The following is a 20,133-nucleotide window of genomic DNA, read 5'->3' on the forward strand; positions in this document are numbered from 1 at the left end:
GGAAGTGGGTAAACACTGTCGCTCGTGCAGTTACTGCCAGTCGATATCCAAGAGTCTGGTGACGACACCGGGTGAAGATATGGACATCGAGTTCTGCTCTGAAGCCTGCTGCTCAAAATACAAAATGCTCCTCGGACATGTAAGTGAAGGGTGATGCTCACACTCTGCACAGTCTGTCTGATGCAGATGAAGGTTTTTTTTTCCTTTTTTTACCCTTGAATATAATTTGCATAAAGACAATTCAATCACCAATTCTCCTCCTAACTGCTTTTTATCCTCAGGTGGCAAAATGTGACACCTGCAGTCACAAAGGGAAACTAAAGCAGAGTCTGCCGCTGCTGGGAGAGGTCAAATACTTCTGTGGCATGAAGTGTCTCCTACACTTCTGCAGTAACAAGGTTCAGATGCTCGACGGAGGTATGCACAGTTGCTGTTTCATAATGATTATAATGATGTGGGACAGAACCAGAGCAGCATTTGTTGGATTTCTTTGGGTTTAAGGTCATGTAGAGTTAGAGGGGTCTTTATCCAGCCCCTAACCAGCTAAAACAAGCTTGGATCTAGTTTTAGGAAACAATTGTTCAAGGTCTTCAGTTTACACTTTACATAATACCCTTAGTTGAAACATGTGGTGCAACTTTAAGATCGAACTTTAAGGTCCTTTGTGTACCGATTCAGTTATTTTGGTTATTTCTCCTGAGCTTTGCTGGTTTTAGTGAATTCAGGGTGTGGACGGAAGCTGCTGTCGTCTTTTAAAGTTTCCTTTTTTAATTTTCAATGATGATGTAAACGCTGTGGTTATTAAATAAATATTTGTAACTATAAATGAGCTTCACTACTTGGTTTAGAAAGCGTGTGAGCTGAGGGCTGTGAGCAGAAATTGTGTTCTTGCATATCTTGCACAATTTTCTGAAGGTAAAGATGAGTAATTTTGGACGGGTCTGCCCTGTAAATAAGATTTGCTCTTGATGGAGCTTCCTGGTTAAGTGAAGGTGATAATAATTCGTTCTCGAGTCCTGGTTCAGTTACAGGCTTTATAAATCTCTGCTGCAGTTTAATCAGTTACTAGCACCACTGACTGGCTCTCCTCTCTTTCCAGAAGTCTCTTCATCTCTGGTATCTGCAGCACCAGCAGAGTCCTCTCCTGTCATTGGGAATGTTATATCTTTGGCTAATGCTCTGACCAGGCAGCACAGCACCTCAGCAGCCTCTCCACAGCTTGGTACATGCACACACAGACACATTATTTATTAACACATTTTAAAATTTCACCCAGGTAATAAACTGAGTAGTAATTGTGGGAAATTGTGATGCTGTGTGTGTTTTGTTTTAGCTGCTCTGACTACAGTTTTTACCTTTGTTGCCATGTTTTATTTTCTGACTATCATTTCTCCACAGGCTCCATCACTGACATTCAAACAAAGGTCATTGGACATGTAAGTCTACAAAGATGTTTTAATCGACGTGCTTCTATATAAACTTATGTTTTCATACATTAGAAGTGGCTAAATTTCAGAATAACCTAATAATATGATCTGTGTAACAAATGAAGCCAAGTTGTGTTTGTCATTTTGATTTGATCGTAGTTGGTGTTTTTGTGACCTGTCTGTTCTTCAGGCCAGCGTTCAGACTGTCCCAAAGGAGCTGAAGAACAAGTCGATCATCTGTACTCCGCTGGTTCATAACAAAGGGGTCTCCTGTACAGAAGAGGCTCTTAAAATAGAGACACAAAAAGGTAAAGCACATAACATGTCTGTTGTGAAATATGAACAGGTACCATCTTTTCAGAATTAACAGTTTTGGTGTTTACTCAATTTTTTCTTTTCTGTTGTTAGAAGACCGTTGTGATCCTAAAGTCGTGGTCCTGCCTGTCCCAGTGCCGGTTTATGTTCCTGTGCCTATGAACATGTACAGCCAGTACGCTCCACAGCCGGTGGGCCTGCCCTTACTGGTAAGTAAAACACATCTTTAACCTAAATGAATATGAATATTTTAAAAAACCCTTTAAGTTTGTTTCTGTTTGAGGAAAAAAAATATCTGAATTCTGTTTCATTAAAAAACTATGTGAATTTGTTGAAAGCTGTTTGTCCTGCTGCTTTTAACTTTGTTAAGTACATTTGTCATTTGCTGCATTTCAACCTCTAAAATCAGTCCTCATATAAGCAGTACAGCCTCACAGAAACCCGAGTCTTAAGTCTGTGTTTCCCACAGCTGCCTGTGCCCCTGGTCCTCCCTGTGAAGAAAGATGGCTCTGAGCCAACGGTGAAATCCACAAAAGAGAGTTTGCATCCTGAACACTTACAGGGCGAGCTCATCAGGCCTGAGACGGAGATAGAGCAGAGAGAGGAAGGGCAGAAGCATGGACAGATGATAAAAGAAGAAGAAAGACCCAAGCCTTCATCCGTGCAGGGTAAGAATTGTTTTGAATTACATAAAATAATTACAGAGTTATATTTTTACAGGGACAGGACAACCTGTAGTACTTGGGTAAGAAAAATGAGTTATCAACATTTATGAACACATGAACCAAACTGAGCCAAACAGCTGCTTTTATATAAATCACAGCAGCAATGTCTGTTCCCTCTATTTGTGTCAGTGTTATGGTCTCATCAGTCATTTATAACTTAAAGTTTCAGTTTACTTTGGATGGACGTGACAGTCACAGCTGTTTCGAAGATCCTTTGTCACCAGAGATTTCCATTAAACAAACACACCTTAGTATTACCTGCTAATAATATTAATACACAGGATAATATTAGCTTCAACAACACTTAGATACAGTGTGTTTTTCGGGTTAGTAATAATAACAGCTGGCTCTACTCCATTTAGGTGCAGTTGTTGAACTTGCTGGTTTTATTGCTTTGAGCTGTCAGAATATTTGCTTTGTACAAGGTCTTGTGACATGAATTATAGGTCCTGTGTTCCTGTAATAAGTGCATATTTTTTCTCTAATAATAAAAAATATCAAGGATAAGCCCACTTTTGACAACCAGCAGGATTTCTTTGATACCAGTGCTGGGCCGGTCACTCAGCCGCGAGGCCACAAAACCTCCCCTCCAGTTTCAGATGAATACATGGCCAGCAGTCCTATTCCTGACCTCCCACCTCTTTCTCCTCCTTCAGCTCTGGAAAGTCCTCAGAGATCACCCGTCGCTCCTCCTGCTCCAATTTTAGTACCACAAACTTTGGACAAAGACAAGAACAAGGTAGGAAACCAGCTGAGATGGCTGGTTAGAAGCTGCATGATGTTTCCTTTCTGTGGTTTTGACACTTCTGTGTGTCTCAGGATTGTAACCTGGAGCAGCTTTCAAAGAAAGATGAGCAAGACACTCCTGAAACAGACTTTACTCAACTTGTGTCTTCAAAGCAAAACACCCTGAAGAGTGAGTGTGGAGTTGATGCCTGGAAGAGATGGACCAAGTGGAGAGAGTCACAAACCAACCTGGAGCCCGTTTCTTGTATGTTTTGTAACATTTTTTTACTTGTCTGTAAGTTTTAGATTGTTTTCCTCTTTGAAATGAACTGAAAAAATTCAGGTGGAAAAATCCCAGCAAACACTACTATAGTCATAAAACATGCTGTTTTCTGCTTTGACATATTCATAAAATTCACAAATTCATAAAAACAGAGCAGATGAATACACTTTGAGTGTAACTTTATTTATTATTATTTGTCTCATGAAGGCAATGATGTCAAAGCTAATCCACCAAAACCTTTTCATGACTCTTTCATCTGTTAGCTCATGTACTGACGCTGAAGGCGGACCTCCTTCGCTGCTCTGTGGCTGAACTGAGCGACTGCCTGCTTTGCTTCATCAGGGAGGTGAAACAATCGGATGGCGAGCCGTACTCCCCCAACAGGCTGTTCTACCTCTGCCTCAGCATTCAGCTGGTAAGACAAGAAATAACAGTATATACATTTATATTTAATGGCAAACTGGCTGCCTGATCCTGCTGGTTCTTTCTAACTTGGCTCTCTGGCTCCTTCTCTTCCCTTTGGCTTTTTTGCCCCCCATGCATTTTGTTGGCCTGTGTGGTGCAGTGCTAGGGTCCTCCCTGCGTGCCTGTCCCTTTGCCCGGCTGTCTGAGTTGGGATGGGTGGCTCTTGCTTCCGAGATTGATGGGGGTCCAGAAGTGTGGGGCTTGGGTGGGTTCCTTTTGGGGCTGCTGGTTGTCTTGTGCCTTTGGCCATGGTGCCTGGGTTGTGCTGGCCAGCGCCCTTCCTGGACTTAGGGTCTCTTTGCTGTCCCTCGGCTTCTGTGGCGTTCTGGGGCCTTCTCTCCCTTACTATGTCTGCTGGCTGACTTATACTTGATCTCCATGGTGGCTTTAGACACTGGTGTGGACTTTCATGCATGTTTTTCACACAGCACGCTGGTGTTGTCGGCCTCGTGGTCTTTGCGTCATAAAGCCCAGAATCTGGGGCTTCTGGGCTTTATGACGTTTGTGTTTTGGTGATTTGGGCGAGCTCGATGGGGGTGGACTTGTTTTTGCAGCACAAGTTTCCACAGTACCCGGTGTTATCTATACTAGCGTACTCACCCTTGCCTGTATGTTTGGTTTCCATGTTTGATCAGTGTGCAGAGGTGTGGTTATTCTGAAGATTACTGGTACAACTTCAGAAACCACACACACACACACACACACACACACACACACACACACACACACACACACACACACACACACACACACACACACACACACACACACACACCCCCCGCCACACACACACACACAAAGAGGTGAAAACAAAAAAAAAAGGAGGGGGTGGCTGATGATAAGATTTAGAGGCTGGGAGAGTGTCATGGGGCTTTCATGCTGCTCTGTGGGCACAGTGATCGAACACTGAGCGATTGTTTATTTTTTCTGTTAATTTGTCATCCACCTGTTTGTCATAACCATATCCTGTGTTTAGTGTTTAATGAGCCATATTTGTGTTTGTCTTTCTCTGTAGTTTCTGTTTCAGAACGGTCGGCTGGAGAACATATTCAGTGATCTCATCTACGACAGGTTTTCCACTGAGTTGACCAAGATCCTTAAACCTTCAGTCACAGGCGGAGGTAAATTATCTTCAGCAGCTTATTTTTTTCCTGTCTTTGATATTTTGATCAGGTCCATCAGCTGCCTGTTGTTTTCGGCAGGTTGTGTGCTGTCCTGTGTGGAGGAGCAGTTTCTGTGGGACTGTAAACAGCTGGGGGCGTACTCCCCCACTGTCCTGCTCAACACGCTGCTCTTCTTCTTCTGCAAGTACTTTGGCTTCACCACAGTCGAGCAGCACCGCCGGCTGTCCTTTGCAAACATCACACTCTGCACCAAAACCAGCAAGAGCAACACCAAGACCACCTTCCTACGCTTCCACCCACCTACTTGTACAAACCAGGAAGAGTCAGGTACCAAACGGCTGAGGGGCCAAATGAAGTTCATCTATAGTAAATTGTATGACAAGGTAGTTTACATTTTTACTTAAGTCTTGTTGTTGTGGTTTTTGTGTGTTCTTCAGACACGTATGACGCGTCCCAGCTAAGAAGGTTAAGAAAAACGAGTCTGAGGAGGATTTCCTGGAGATGATGGAGAACCAGGAGAACCCCTTCGTTGTCCAGTCAGACTCTCACGAGTTCTACCTCTCCAAGTGGTCGGTGTCTCTAACTCCTTAGGGATTTATGCCTATCACCCTTTATCTCCATCTATCAGCTGTATTACTTCTCCTAGTTAGATTTGCTAACCCATTTAATGCATAAGAAACTGAAACAGTTCTGTATCAACACTAAAATAAGGTACAAAATGTATTAAATGTATTTACATTTAGAGCTCTCTAACTTTAATGACCTCAAATTATTATTAATGTTATTTTTAAAAAAACACATTTTCTCCTATTTCATGTAGTCCAGCATCGCTGAGGCAGCGCAGCGATCTTTTCTACCTCCAGCCAGATCGGAGCTGCCTTCCCAGCAGCCCTCTGTGGTTCTCGCTCGCCCCTCTCAATGACAGCAGCGTGGAAGCCACGATCATCCGAATCCTTGCTGTCCGAGGGCTGCAGGAGTGGGCGAGAGAGGGTACATGTATGGCCCCGTAACCACTGGATGACCCATCATTTACACCTGATCAGGAGGACTCAGTGTTTGAAGGACTTTTTAATAAGTGCATCAAGATTGATTCAAAAATATATACATAGTACAAACATGAACATGATTCAATGAAAGATGGCTGTTTAAAAACACACTGTTTATGAACAAGTGGCAGCAAGACACCAGATGTTTCTATCAGCAGCTTTTGGAAGCTAAAAATAGAGCTAAATGAGACTTTAGAGATTACAATTGAATTTAAAACTGTTTCTTAAGCTGTAAATAAGAGTTTCATTATGCCAGCTCCATATGTCAATACTATATCACCAGTTTGCCTTGAACTTTGGCTGACCAGTCAGTCAGCAGGCGTGTGAAAGAAGAAACCTCCCAGCAATATAAAATCTGAACAGAAACCCGCCGCACATCTGTGCCAGTGTTCCTGTCATAACTCGTTCCACATCAAGTTGTCAGCAATGTTTTGTTTTCTCTTCATGCTGCTGATTGCGAGAGCTCTGCGTTGGTTAAAAGGCTGATCTGAACCCTGCAGACCAGCAACAAATGTCTCTGTTACTGTAAAAGTTCCCCTCAAGTTTCCAAAATTAAATGTCAACTGTTGGTAAATGGCCTGCATTTGTATAGCGCTTTTACTCAGTCCCTAAGGACCCCAAAGCACTTTACACTACATTCAGTCATTCACCCATTCACACACTGGGAATGGCAAGCTACATTGTAGCCACAGCTGCCCTGGGGTGCACTGACAGAGGCGAGGCTGCCGGATACTGGCACCACCGGGCCCTCTGACCACGACCAGTAGGCAAACATGGGGTTAGTATCTTGCCCAAGGATATTTGGAGCAGCCTGGGGTCGAACCACCGACCTTCTGATTAATGGCTGACCTGCTCTGCCACCTGAGCTACAGTTGGTTTAAACTGTCTTTTGTCTCCCTTGAATATATTTACAGTCTGGAAAGTTTTTATATTATTTTAATAAAACAGAACAAAGCGTATTTTTATAGCCTTTAGTTATATAACTCCTCTGTGAGGTCAGACACTGATGTAAATTCTTAAAAGTTACGACAAAAAAAGGCGGTTTTAGCACATAATACACACATTAAAAAAATCAGGAACAAACTAATTATTAACATTTATTTCATTTTAAATGGTATATATATCTTTTCATGAAAGGAAGCTTTAAAAGTTTGCAGCATTAGCTTTTGAAAAACGGCCTCATTGTGTCCTCTACTTCCATCTTTACTTCCTGAACTGAATTTAGTCACACAGAGCCACAGCTGGTTTCTCACAAATGCTTTTTTGATTTAATTTGCAGGAAATATCAAACCAATGCGTTTTCTCCATGCTCGCACAGTCCTCTCCACCAGGATCTTCTCCAGTCCAATCATCTGGCTCATGAGAGAACCAAAATGTCAAACTAAGGGATGAAGAACAGAACGGGCATTAGCTGTAAAAGCTAAACTTTGATTCTGAAAATGAACAAAAACAGTTTGATTATTTGTTCAGTGTTTTTTATATGCCAGTACTGCATGTCATCAAATCTGGTTCCTCTTTCTCACTGTTTGTGTTTTGTCGCGGTCGTTCTAAGCCCTTCTCTTTCTGCTCGCCACCTCACTGTCACTGAGTACCGCTGGTCTGTCTTCTTTCTGTCTTTTCCTTACAGTATAATCCAGCTCTAAGGTGACTGTTATTGTGACTAGGCAAACCCTGCAGTACATTTCATATGTATGAAGTGTAGTATAATGTAATTGGACTGAATCAAACCCTTCATTCAGCGGTGAGCCGTCCACCCACAACCATCTGCCCTCTACTGCTGAGTCTGTCAGTCCGATCCAGAAAAAGTCGTCATAGCCCTCGATTTTTTGTTGAATAGCTATCCTCAAGAAGCTCTAAACAGAAAAAAATGATTAAGTTACTTTGTGAAACTTTCAGTCCTGGGATGATGAAACATGAGGGTGAGAACATGAACCTGCAGCAGTGGTTTGTACCTGCTCCTCACTGCTGTCTATCTTAACCAGGTCTCCTCCTTTAGTGATACATTCAGTGCTGCTCTCATTCCAGGATGATTTGCTTGTGGAGAAAAAATAGCACTTTCCTCCATGTTGCTTCCAGCCATCTTCACATTTATAACATGGATCATCTTTGAAGAGATTGCATCAAACACTTCAGTCAGGTGGAAGAAAACATGTTTATGATTGTGTGATTTGGAGTCTAATGTACTGATTCTGTCAGTCCATCCTTGTTTCTTTAATCAGAGGATTACAAAAGCACATCAAAGACAAAATATAAAACTTACCCGTAGTTATAGCAGGAGGTTGTGGGGTTGTAGGCGGTATCGTGCTGTACGATTGTGTTACTGTTATGAAAAAATACACAGATTTTCATAAAATTTCAGCAGAAACACAATTTGTTTTTTAAATTTGGCTATATATAGATGTGTGTGTGTGTGTGTGTGTGTGTGTGTGTGTGTGTGTGTGTGTGTGTGTGTGTGTGTGTGTGTGTGTGTGTGTCTTGGCGCACACACACATGTGTGTGTGTGTGTATATATATATATATGTGTGTATATATATATATATATATATATATATATATATATATATATATATATATATATATATATATATATATATATATATATATATATATATATATATATATATATATATATATATATATATATATATATATATATATATATATATATGTATGTATGTATGTATATATATATATGTATGTATGTATGTATGTATATATATATGTATATATATATATATATATATATATATATATATATATATATATATATATGTATATATATATATATATATATATATATATATATATATATATATATATATATATATATATATATATATATATATATATATATATATATATATATATATATATATATATATATATATATATATATATATATATATATATATATATATATATGTATATATATATATATATGTGTATATGTATATATGTGTGTATATGTATATATGTGTGTATATGTATATATATGTGTATATGTATATATGTGTATATATGTGTATATATATGTGTATATATATATGTATATATATGTGTATATGTGTATATATATATATATATATATATATATATATATATATATATATATATATATATATATATATATATATATATATATATATATATATATGTGTATATATATGTGTATGTATGTATATGTGTGTATATGTGTGTATATATGTGTATGTATGTGTCCATGTGCACTTTTTTTGTAAACAGATAAAAGACCACTTAAAACTTACGCATGATTATTTCAGGAGGTTGTAGGGTTGTAGTTGGTATTGTGCTGCACGGTTCCGTTACTGTTATGAAAAAGAGATTAAAGAAAAATTGACATTCATAAATCTTTCATCTTATTTTTGATTTGAGGGACGCAGGATGCTCCCTGGATCCTGCAGCTACATATTTGTTTATTTGATCTCTTTCTGCAGATACATAAATCATAAATAAATGTGTCAAGTTTAAAATTCATAACTTACTAATTTTTACTTCAGGCTCTGGACATGTAGGCTGCACTGTACTACATGGTTTGATTTCAGGCAGTCTCTCTAATACAGCGGTCCCCAACCTTTTTTGCGCCACGGACCGGTTTGTGCCCGACAATATTTTCACGGACCGGCCTTTAAGGTGTCGCGGATAAATACAACAAAATAAAACTAGTACCGGTACCGAAAAAAAGAAGATTTATTCATAACACACGTGAAAAGACCCAGGAAAACCGAGTTAACGAAAAAAACGATAACAAAATAACGCTGAAAACCGATAAAAACCCTGAAAACCATACATTTCACACCAGAGTCTCAACTCTCGCGGCCTGGTACCAAATGGCCCGGGGGTTGGGGACCGCTGCTCTAAAACACAAACCCCACAAAACAAAACAAGTTGAAAACCAAACAAATTAAAAACAATAAGATTAAAAATAAATTAGCAGTTATTCATCAGGATCAATTATAAGTATGGAACTATTTAAAGTCTTAAAATGCTGGAAAAAAAACAATAAGCAAAGTTTATTATTATTACTATTATTACTACTACTACTACTACTACTACTACTACTACTACTACTAATAATAATAATGTTGATGATGATGATGATGCTGATGATAATAATTATAATAATAATATCTGTGTGTTGTGTGATTAAATTCCAGAGGTCACAAACAAACAAAGGTTTATTACAATAAGCAGGAGTCTCATATTCTTACCCGCGACATTGGTTTGTACAGTTCCCTGCTTTAGCTCAAGGTTTCTGAGCATTTCCCTGGTTGTCAAAAGCTCAAACACTTATGAAAAAATAAAAATAAGATAAGAAAAAATAAAAATCATACAGTAATATTTTTTAAATATTTTTTCAGATATTTTACTCTTTGTAAAGTATATTTTTAAGCCCTTAAACATATAAATTATGCCAAAAACAATGTGTCAGGAAACATCTCTTCACCAAAGAGTAAAACACATTTATGTTTATGGTTGTGTCCAGCATCCAACTAATGAAACATGTCATTACTCAAGTTATCATGCTGTAAGTTTATGACAGTTTTATTAACTTTAATAAATCAATAACAGACTGTAATAAACTGACTATATGTTGCATAAGACACAGCGCTAGAAGCAAGGACTTGACGCTCATTGCCAGAGGAAAGAGGTGATAATACAGTAAAATAAAAAATACAGTATATCCTAAAATAAAATGTATTTATTTGCTAAAATTTATTAATGAAAATGCTGGACAAATTTGTCTTGAAGCCTATTAGAAGTTTTAAATAAAAGTATTTCATTTGATGCAGATGAATTAAAAAGTCATAAGTTATGTTTTTATTCACAATTTTATAGTAAACATTCTGATTCTCATTTAATTTACAATAAATCAGAAAGTTATTTAAGTAAAGCTACACAAATAAAACTATAAACTCACTGAGATAAATTACCACGAGAGCCGATACCAGGAGAACACAGACAACCAGCACGGCCACTCTGAGCTTTAACGCATTGTTTGATTTTTCACGTTGAAAGTGAAGAACTTCACCTGATTTAGAGGAGACAGAAAGTGAACACACAAGTACATAAACATTTAATAAATAGTTCTAACTCTACTGCAGTTGAGCAAAGATGTAAAGATATGTCACTGCTTAATAGAATTCCATTGTTTTCTGGTATAAAACCTTAGACACAGCTGGATTAGACTAAAGGGAAACATGACACAGTGTATATTACATAACAATATCACTGACTTTTTAAATTTTTTTCTTCATAAATGAGGTATTTCATATATTCATATGACAAAATTGTAAGTAAGGTATTTAAGATATTTTAACTAAAACGATATTGTTTTGTTCTATGAAAACAGCATTGTTCATAAACAGTGTAGATTTTTCTCCTCCCTGTTGATTTACCACCACATTAATGTTCTTACCTTCTATGTATTTCTGTGGACGGCTCATCATGCTGAGGCTTCACGCTCCTGACTTCAGAGTTAGTCCACCTGTGTCTGAATCACAATAACAAAACAGCAAACTGGTGCAAATTATTTTAACCAATTCCTTCAATATTTACTGAAAATTAAGCATCAAGCTTCACCTCTGCGACCCTCACCTCAGGCTTTTCAAAGAGAAGTGAAACACACCTTTCACAGCTCTCTGTTAAAAAAACAACAACTTCCTGATGACTTTAAAGGATGGGGAGGAGGGTCTATCTACAGCACAGCTCATCTATTATTAGATTCAAAGAGATAGAGCAGAAAAAAATATTAGTGCCAATGAAGCTTCTCAAACAGCAGTTAAAAAAACCTGCTCAACACTAATGAGCTGTACGAAAACTGATTTCAAACATGACAAATATGATCATTAACACATCAATAGTTGTGTTTATTTACCTTAAACATTAAAATGTAATAAAGTGTTTCATCTGATCAATCTAGTTAAATTGTATCAGTGTTATTCATGCATCTTTATGGGAAATGTTTCTATAAAGACAGAACAAAACAGAAAGACAAAACAAAGCTGTTGGTCAGTCTTGACTAACTCTGTAAAATCACTGTTTGTTCTCATCAACGTTGTTACCTGTGATCTCATCATTAACCCCTGATGGTTTCATTTAATTTCACTTGAAAATATATAAAGTGGAACAGGAGAGTAGTTACTGTATGTTTAACAATAAGAGTACATTTTATGGCTGTTTTTGAAAAAATGTTTCTGTTTTGCTTGCTAAACATTTAATATATTCCTAACACAGTGCAGCTTTGTGCAGCTACAAGAATGTCAAATGTTTTTGTCAATTACAGTTTCTCTCACTGTTTTCTCACAGCAGTGTCTCACAACGCCGAATGCGAGAAGCAGAGCCACAGGAAACAAGACATTTTGTAATAAGTGACCACACATTAAAATATCACCTAATAGTGATAACAGTTGGTTCCTTCTTTTCTTCTGACTTTTTTCTTTCTTGGTTTAAGTGTTATTATATACACTGATATGTGTCTCAAGTTTTATGCACAGATATTGTTTTATTCCTGCGTTGATTTAGCACCACACTGATATATCAGACCTTATATGTAGCTCTGGGGATGGTTCATCATCTTTTTGTGGTATTTATAGCTATTTCATAAAACTTCATGAAATGTGACACACACACACACACACACACACACACACACACACACACACACACACACACACACACACACACACACACACACACACACACACACACACACGCATGCATTACACCTTCGCTTACTCTCTCTTATGTGCAGTATTACTGAGTGCAATTTATCTATATATTTTTACAATACAGATGTCCATATTTATATTCCTAGAATTTATACTGGACCTTATTTCAACTGTACATTTGAACATTTTATTTTACACTGCCTGTAATATAATGTTTATTCTATTTTATTTTGTTCTTTTTGATTGTTTTTATTAATTTTTGCTGATCTTAACTTTGTACTGTCCACTTTCTGCTGTGACCAAGCAAATTTCCCACATCTTATCTTATCTTATCTTATCTTATCTTATCTTATCTTCATGAAAGACAGATGAACATCGAGACTCACTTTAAATGTCTCTTTAGGATTTTCAGAAAAACATTTGTAAGTTGTTTTTTTCACTGTTTTCTAGTGAAACAATTTCCTTTACATTCTATAAGGTGAGGATTAGATGTTATCTGCACCGATCCTTCAATAACAGTTTTATTTTTCTTTAATTTAAAACTATGAAACTTTATATTTTTCGGTATCATCGAGGTCACTTAAGTTTTGCTGGTGCATTTTTCATTGGTGTGATTTAATGGAGTCAACATTTCAGATCTTGAATTGCTGAAATAATTTGCTTATGTGTGCCATCTGTTTATCTATTTCTAGGGTTTTATTAATGTGCATTTATCTCTAAAAACATTTTATAGATGGATATTTTTTTATTATTTTAAACAGACTAAAACTAAATTTCAATAGACTCAAGGCTGGTAAAAGTACATTGTTCACTATAATTTCTCAAACTGCACTCCTCCCTGTGTTCTCTGCTCAGCTTATTTTACAGTTTTTTATGAGAGAGAGCAACTGAGATCAGATTTGGGGAATTTGGAGGCCAAGTCAACACCTCAAAGTCGTTGTTGTGCTCCTCAAGCCATTCCTGAAGTATTTTTGCTTTGTGGCAGGGCCCATTATCCTGCAGAAAGAGGCCACAGCTATCAGAGAATACGGTAAAGTAAGTAAAAATTTATTTATATAGCACCTTTCAAGATAAAAATCACAAAGTGAAAACATAAAAATCAAAATCAACCAAAAGCAATTTTAAAAGATGAGTTTTCAGCTGTTTTTAAAAGCCACCACTGAGTCCACAGATCTCAGGCTCAAAGGAGAGAGTTCCACAATCTGGGGCCACAGTTAAAAAGCTCTGTCGCCTTTTGTTTTCAGCCTCGTGTGTTGGACAGCCAGCAAGTCCTGATCACATGACCTCAGGGACTTGCTGGGAATGTATGGATGTAGAAGTTCACTGATATATGTTGGTGCTTGTCCATGCAGAGCCCTGAAAGTCAAGGTCAAAACCTTAAAGTGGATTCTGAATTTCAAGGGAGCCAGTGCAGCTGAATCAGCAGGGGTGTGACATGGGAGTACTTGGAGGACTTGGTCAGAATCTTTGCAGCAGCGTTCTGAACAACTTGTAGATGCTCCAAAGAGGCTTTACATAAACAAGTAAACAAAGAATTACAATCATCCAGACGAGATGAAACAAATGCATGAATGACAATTTCTAATTCGAGCGCGATACAATGGGACTCAGCTTGTTGTGATAAAACAAGTGATAAAAACAGGAGCAGACCAGAGATTTAACATGAGCGTCCAAAGTCAGAGCTGAGTCAAAAGTTACACCAAGGTTCCTGATAGAAGGTTTGGCAAATGTAACAAGTGGACCCAAGTTTTCCATAACACTTGGTACAAATTTTTAGGAGCACAAACAAGGACTTCAGTCTTCTCCTTGTTTAGTTGAAGAAAGTTTTCAGCCATCCAACCTCTAATGGAGTCTATGCACCTATGCAAAATCTGTAGCCTGGAAACATCTTGGGGCTTAAAGGAGATATATAACTGAATATCATCTGCATAGCAGTGACACAAAATGTCCTTCAAAGTGCTCAATAAGTGCTGAAGAGGAAGTAAATACAACAAAAACAATAAAGGCCCCAAAACTGAACCTTGTGGCACACCATAGGCAAGAAAAGTAGAAGAGGAACTGTACTTAGAGGTAGCCACAGAAAAGGATCGTTCATGCAAATAAGATTCGAACCAGTCCAAAGCAGCCCCTGATATACCCACCCAGTGTCTCAGCCTATCTAGCAGAATATGATGGTCCACAGTGTTGCGCAGGTAACTGGACGCACATGCACCTGGCCATCCATTTAACAGCAAATGACAGACCACCTTCTTCTAATACTTTGTGATCTGATGATCACATGCCCATTTGTTTGTGCTTTTGGCAATGGGAGGGGTCAGCATAGGGACCCTGACTAGTTGCTGCTATGCAGCCCCACACACAGCAAACTACGATGCACTGTTCCTCCTTTATGGAAAATCAGATGCGGAAACCATAGCTGCATTAACCAAACAGGAAACAACAACAAAGTTCACAAAAGAAACCACACGTTGAAGTATTAGCGCCTCCTTTTCTTGTTTGTTTCTTCTTTGTTGAACTAAATATAACCAAATACACTGATATGTTAAAGGACTGAATGTGTACTATAGTTTAGTCTTAATTTATGTGGAGATAATATTGTTTTATCCTTGCATACTTGTTTTAACCTCTAAATATCAGTTTTGTTTTTCCGATTTGACTCTTTATCACCACATGAGTGTTCTTACCTTTTACATACCTCTGTGAACAGCTTGTCACACCCAAGCATCAACATCCTGACCTCAGTTAGTCCTTCTGTTTCTGTTTCTTTATTATTTATTTATATTTAATGTTTTGACAACCAGTAGAAAAACATCTTTGTACTATCTAACAAACAAACAAACAAGCTTCATTGGTCACATAGTCAATCATACAGAGTACAACATGCAGTGAAATATTTTGTCCGAGCTGCAGACAGGCTGCAGACGTAGCCGTGCCGTATCTGCAGGTATCACCCGAGTCTGAACACTTCTCTTCTCTTAATTATTTTCAGAAAGAAATGAAAGCTGCTTATTAAGCTCAGCAAATAAGCTCAGCATATTTTATAGTTTGAACTGATTTTCATACACAGATTTGTGATGTCCAATCACTGCTGGTTTCTCACAAATGCTTTTATGAGCTACTTTGCAGGATCTATCAAACTAACACATTGTGGCTGGAGCGTATGTCTCCCCATCCTCACAGAGTCCTCGCTATCAAACTTTTTGTCTGTCCTGCCCTTACATTAAAATTAATTTCTGTATCTATACGTTTGTTCATTTTTTTTTAATCATCAGAAGATAAAAAAATCAAAAGTTAAATTTGATTTGAAAAAACGAGGAAGAGGTTAACCAAAAATTAGCTTTTATCGTGGATGACAATGTTCAGAACACAAACTTAACAAAATTCACAAAAGCACAGAAGAAAAAAAAGACACCAACACAGTATCACGCAACAAAGGAAACAGGCAAATTTAGGCTATAAAAATTACACGAGGTAATGAGGGAAGTGGAAACAGGAGGAAACTAAAAACAGCTGAACACAATAAAGGTGAACGGACAGGAAATCAAACTCAACACAACGCATGGGAGACCAGTTCACTCATATCAATGCTTCTGTTTAGTTCCTTTTTTTTTATTAATAAAACAGGAACTAAACAGAAGCATTGAAGATGAGTGAACTTAACACAGGATAAAGAGAAGAAGGGAAACTAAGAGATCAAATCAAGTCTAATACAAGCAGAAGCCAGAACTAAGAGCTAGGGACTCTAAATAAAATACTAAAGAAGTACTAAAAGAATACGTGCATAAATTAAAGTAATAAGTGAACTAAAAGTCAAACAGAATACTCAGAAAAATTAAAATCCAGAAAATAAAACCCTGGGTCTGAGACTCAGGACCACAACACCATTTACGTACACATTTTTCTTTCAGGAAGCTGTGAACACGCAGACTATGTTGCATAGTTTGATTCTACTCTCTGTTAAAATAAAGGATAATCAGTCATTCAGCAAGTTCAGTTCAGACCTCTGAAATGTGTCACACAACATTATTTGACAAGACCGATTAAGCAATGCCAAAGAATAACAGCCGCCTGTCTCCAGATTAAATTCCTCTGATTGTCCAAGTTCAATCCAGTTATGAAACATGAACTTCACTTCAAGGTTTTTGACTGTTTCTGTCATTTTCATGAGCTCAAACATGTTAAATTGAAAATAAGATGCATATAAATACTTACTGAGTCAAACGGTGATTGTAGAGAAGACACCTGTTTATACATTTGGGGTTTAACTGGGAACAAAATGTTTGGTACTGTTCAAGTTGCATGTAGTGCTAATTGTATTCACCAAAAACATTTGAGCAGGCTGTGGCTGCATGCAGGAAAACAGTGTGAAGTCCGATATATGAAAAAACAAACATTTGTCTTGTAGGTTTTCTTCATTTTTTCCAGTTAAACTTAATTAAAACACTGAAACTATAAGTCAGCCATGATGTTTGTGCACACAGTAAATTATTTTACTGTAAACATTCTCTTCCTCTTATTTATGGTAAATCAGATCGTTGTGACAAATGCTGCTGCATTAACAAAACAGGAAACATGACACAATGTGTATCAGACAACAACATGGTTGACTGAGGTAACCACACGTTAAGTTATCGCATAATCTTAAATTAGCACGGAAAGAGGTAGCCCCTCCTTTCTTTTGTGTTTCATCTTTGTTGAACTAAATTTGATGAGATACAGAACATTGTAAACTCATATGGCAAAACACTGAATGCAAAATAACTTCCTGTTAACTTTCAAAGGCTGGGAGTTCAGCTTGAATAACAACTTTGATTGATTTAGATTTAGTAGTTTTTGTAAAGTCTTAAATTGATAGGTAGAACTATCTAGGTAGATCTCTATTTATACAGATTTATCTCCATTTATCTTGTCTTGAAATTGTTTTGTAGCCTCATATCAAAGTCAGACATACACAGATTTATGGTATCAAGTCATTTGGTGTTGCTTCTGGTTTGTCAGAAATGTTTAAATATTCATCTGATAACTCATGAAAAGTATGTTTTGACATACTTGATGAATATTATTATTGTGCCAAGTAAACATATATTCTTTATCACACAGTCCTCCTCTGTATTAGGATTATCTGTTGGCCTAACATATGGTCCTCATATGAGTCAAAGACTAAGAAAAGATGAAACAATAACTGTAAGAGTTGGTCAACTCTGGAAATGAATACACTACGAGACATTAAAAACACAATATTTTTGTATATATTTGATAAGATTTATTACAGATATGTTTCATGACTTATGGAAGATCACACACACATTGTAGATGTCAGAAGTTTTAAGCTTCACAGTTTGACTTCCTTTAACATCAGTAGTGTGCGTGTCTAGCATTGATGCTAGGAGTGCCTGGACCCTGTCTGGCCTTAAGGTCACCACTTAAGGTCACCACTGTGACTGTTTGCTGAGGGTTGACTGAATGTTCAATCCCCCTCCAAAAAAAGTGGTGGCATAGCTTCTTTATCTATTATTCTCACTTAGTAGTACACCCTTTTGTGTTCCAGCCTAACACAACAAAAAGGAGGACGGCACCACCTTGTGGCACTATTCTGCAATTGTAATTGACAAAGAGGCATACAACCATGTCTACTGTGACATTATGTCAGAAACTGCATGTTCAAGTGTTTAATACCAGTTTTTAAGGCAGAATGAGATGGTGGGTCACTGTGGTGTCCAGTCTGGCCTCAGTCCAACACAAGAGACAAGAAGAGAGCGTTTTTTTCTTTTATGCCGTGCCACCCCAGCCTCCTGTGTCAGCTTGTTTCCCGGTGTCTGCTGAGTTCTCAACGCTGCCACCTGCTGTGGGCTCCACACTGCCAGCGTCTTTGTTCGAGCCTATGCCTGCTGTCTTGTGCTGAGAATCAGCCACCACCAGAGCCTGCTGTGTGCCCTGCACAGCCCCACCCTGAGCCAGATTTTAGTGGGACCATATTTTTGGTCTTTTAGTAACAAACAGAATTGAAATCAATTAATCAATGCACACTCTTGTACATGTGCATTCGAATGTGCACATGAAAATGACACCCAATGCACACAATCACCACTCTGGTTCTTTTCATCAGTGCAGGTGAAACCTTAACTTTCCATGACTGGGGAGGATGGGGTAAAAAACCTGTCAGTGGTAGCACGGTGCATTTAAACATGCCTAAATAATTTTCAGCACTTTCAAATTTTTGTACATACATAAATCTGTATATCTGCTGTGTATATACACACATGAAAAAAATGGGCCCTTTAAAATTGACTTTTACTTCCTACAGTAAAACCCATCACCCATGCTGAAAACCTATTTCATGTGTTTACTTCTAGGCTGGAAATTGTAATCCATTATTATCATGTTCTTCTTAAAGCTCACTGAAAAGCCTTCATTTGATCCAGAATGCTGCAGTGAGAGTACTGATGAAGTAGAAAAATGTGCCTTATTTTCCATATTAGCTTCATTTTTTCCCTTGGACTCTACAGACAGAGGGCTCTGCCAGTAGTCCATGGTTAAATCCAGAGTTGTGAAAAAAAATAGCAGTGTCACGGTCTGCCACGCAGACCGTAGGGGATGGCGAATGTAGGACCCAAAACGCAGGACTCTGCAATGCCACAGTGCACTTTATTTACAGTGGAATAGACAGGCAAGTCCAACAATTAACTCAAAAATGCAATTTGTCAACAGTTCTCGTCCCCTTGCTCCCAGTGCGTCCCATGCTGTAGCTCCCTTAGTGTGTGTGCTCCCCAACTCGCTTCTCTGCTCGACTCTCCTGGAGGAAGAAGGAAAATCCACAATTAGCCACACGCAAGCCGACTACCAATAACACACGTCTCGCACAGACTATACCAGTCAGGAGTAATAATCCCACGTCGACTGTCGCTGCGAGTCCAGGTTAAATACCTCCGTCTAGCCCGGGAGATGATTACCAACCGCTGACCAGGTAATCTCCTGCAGGTGAGCCGGCAACAGCGAGGAGGGATTCCCGATGACGACAGTCGCCAGTTCACGCCTTTCCCACGGCGCACTTCCGTAAACAGCCCCCCCCGAGGACCGGGGGGAGAGAGAGAGAGAAGCAGACAGACATATGCACACATACTCTACATACAAATTTGGACAGAACAGAAGACGACAGCCCCCAAATAGTAATCATCATCATCATCATCATCATCATCATCATCATAATAATAATGATCCCCACTGCTCACGGACCCCCGAGTCCTCCAGAGCCAGGTCCGTGACAAGCAGTGCCTAACTGGTCAATGAGCTCGTTGGCGTGGGGAATGGGATAAGCATCAAATCTCATTTACTT

At 38.2% G+C, this 20,133-nt stretch overlaps 1 protein-coding gene and 1 long non-coding RNA gene across 2 annotated transcripts; one reads left to right on the plus strand and one right to left on the minus strand.

Moving 5' to 3' along the window:
• The first annotated feature begins 6 nt into the window (after positions 1 to 6).
• LOC120435537 (zinc finger MYM-type protein 4-like) lies at positions 7 to 5,570 on the plus strand. Its single transcript, XM_039605318.1, has 13 exons — positions 7 to 139; positions 282 to 417; positions 1,100 to 1,222; positions 1,399 to 1,436; positions 1,618 to 1,735; positions 1,836 to 1,951; positions 2,212 to 2,410; positions 3,124 to 3,206; positions 3,287 to 3,458; positions 3,740 to 3,891; positions 4,957 to 5,062; positions 5,144 to 5,392; positions 5,503 to 5,570. Exons 1-13 carry the CDS (start codon positions 80 to 82, stop codon positions 5,568 to 5,570), a joined length of 1,620 nt encoding a protein of 539 aa, XP_039461252.1. The 5' UTR covers positions 7 to 79.
• A 2,351-nt stretch (positions 5,571 to 7,921) lies between these two features.
• Positions 7,922 to 8,425, minus strand: LOC120435490. The gene is made up of 3 exons (XR_005609765.1): positions 8,372 to 8,425; positions 8,064 to 8,215; positions 7,922 to 7,964 (listed from the first exon to the last, which is right to left on the minus strand). It is a non-coding gene; the product is annotated as an uncharacterized LOC120435490 (long non-coding RNA).
• Between the last annotated feature and the right edge of the window lie 11,708 nt (positions 8,426 to 20,133).

Source organism: Oreochromis aureus, linkage group 22 (genome assembly GCF_013358895.1).
Source record: "Oreochromis aureus strain Israel breed Guangdong linkage group 22, ZZ_aureus, whole genome shotgun sequence".
Classification (NCBI taxonomy): domain Eukaryota; kingdom Metazoa; phylum Chordata; class Actinopteri; order Cichliformes; family Cichlidae; genus Oreochromis; species Oreochromis aureus.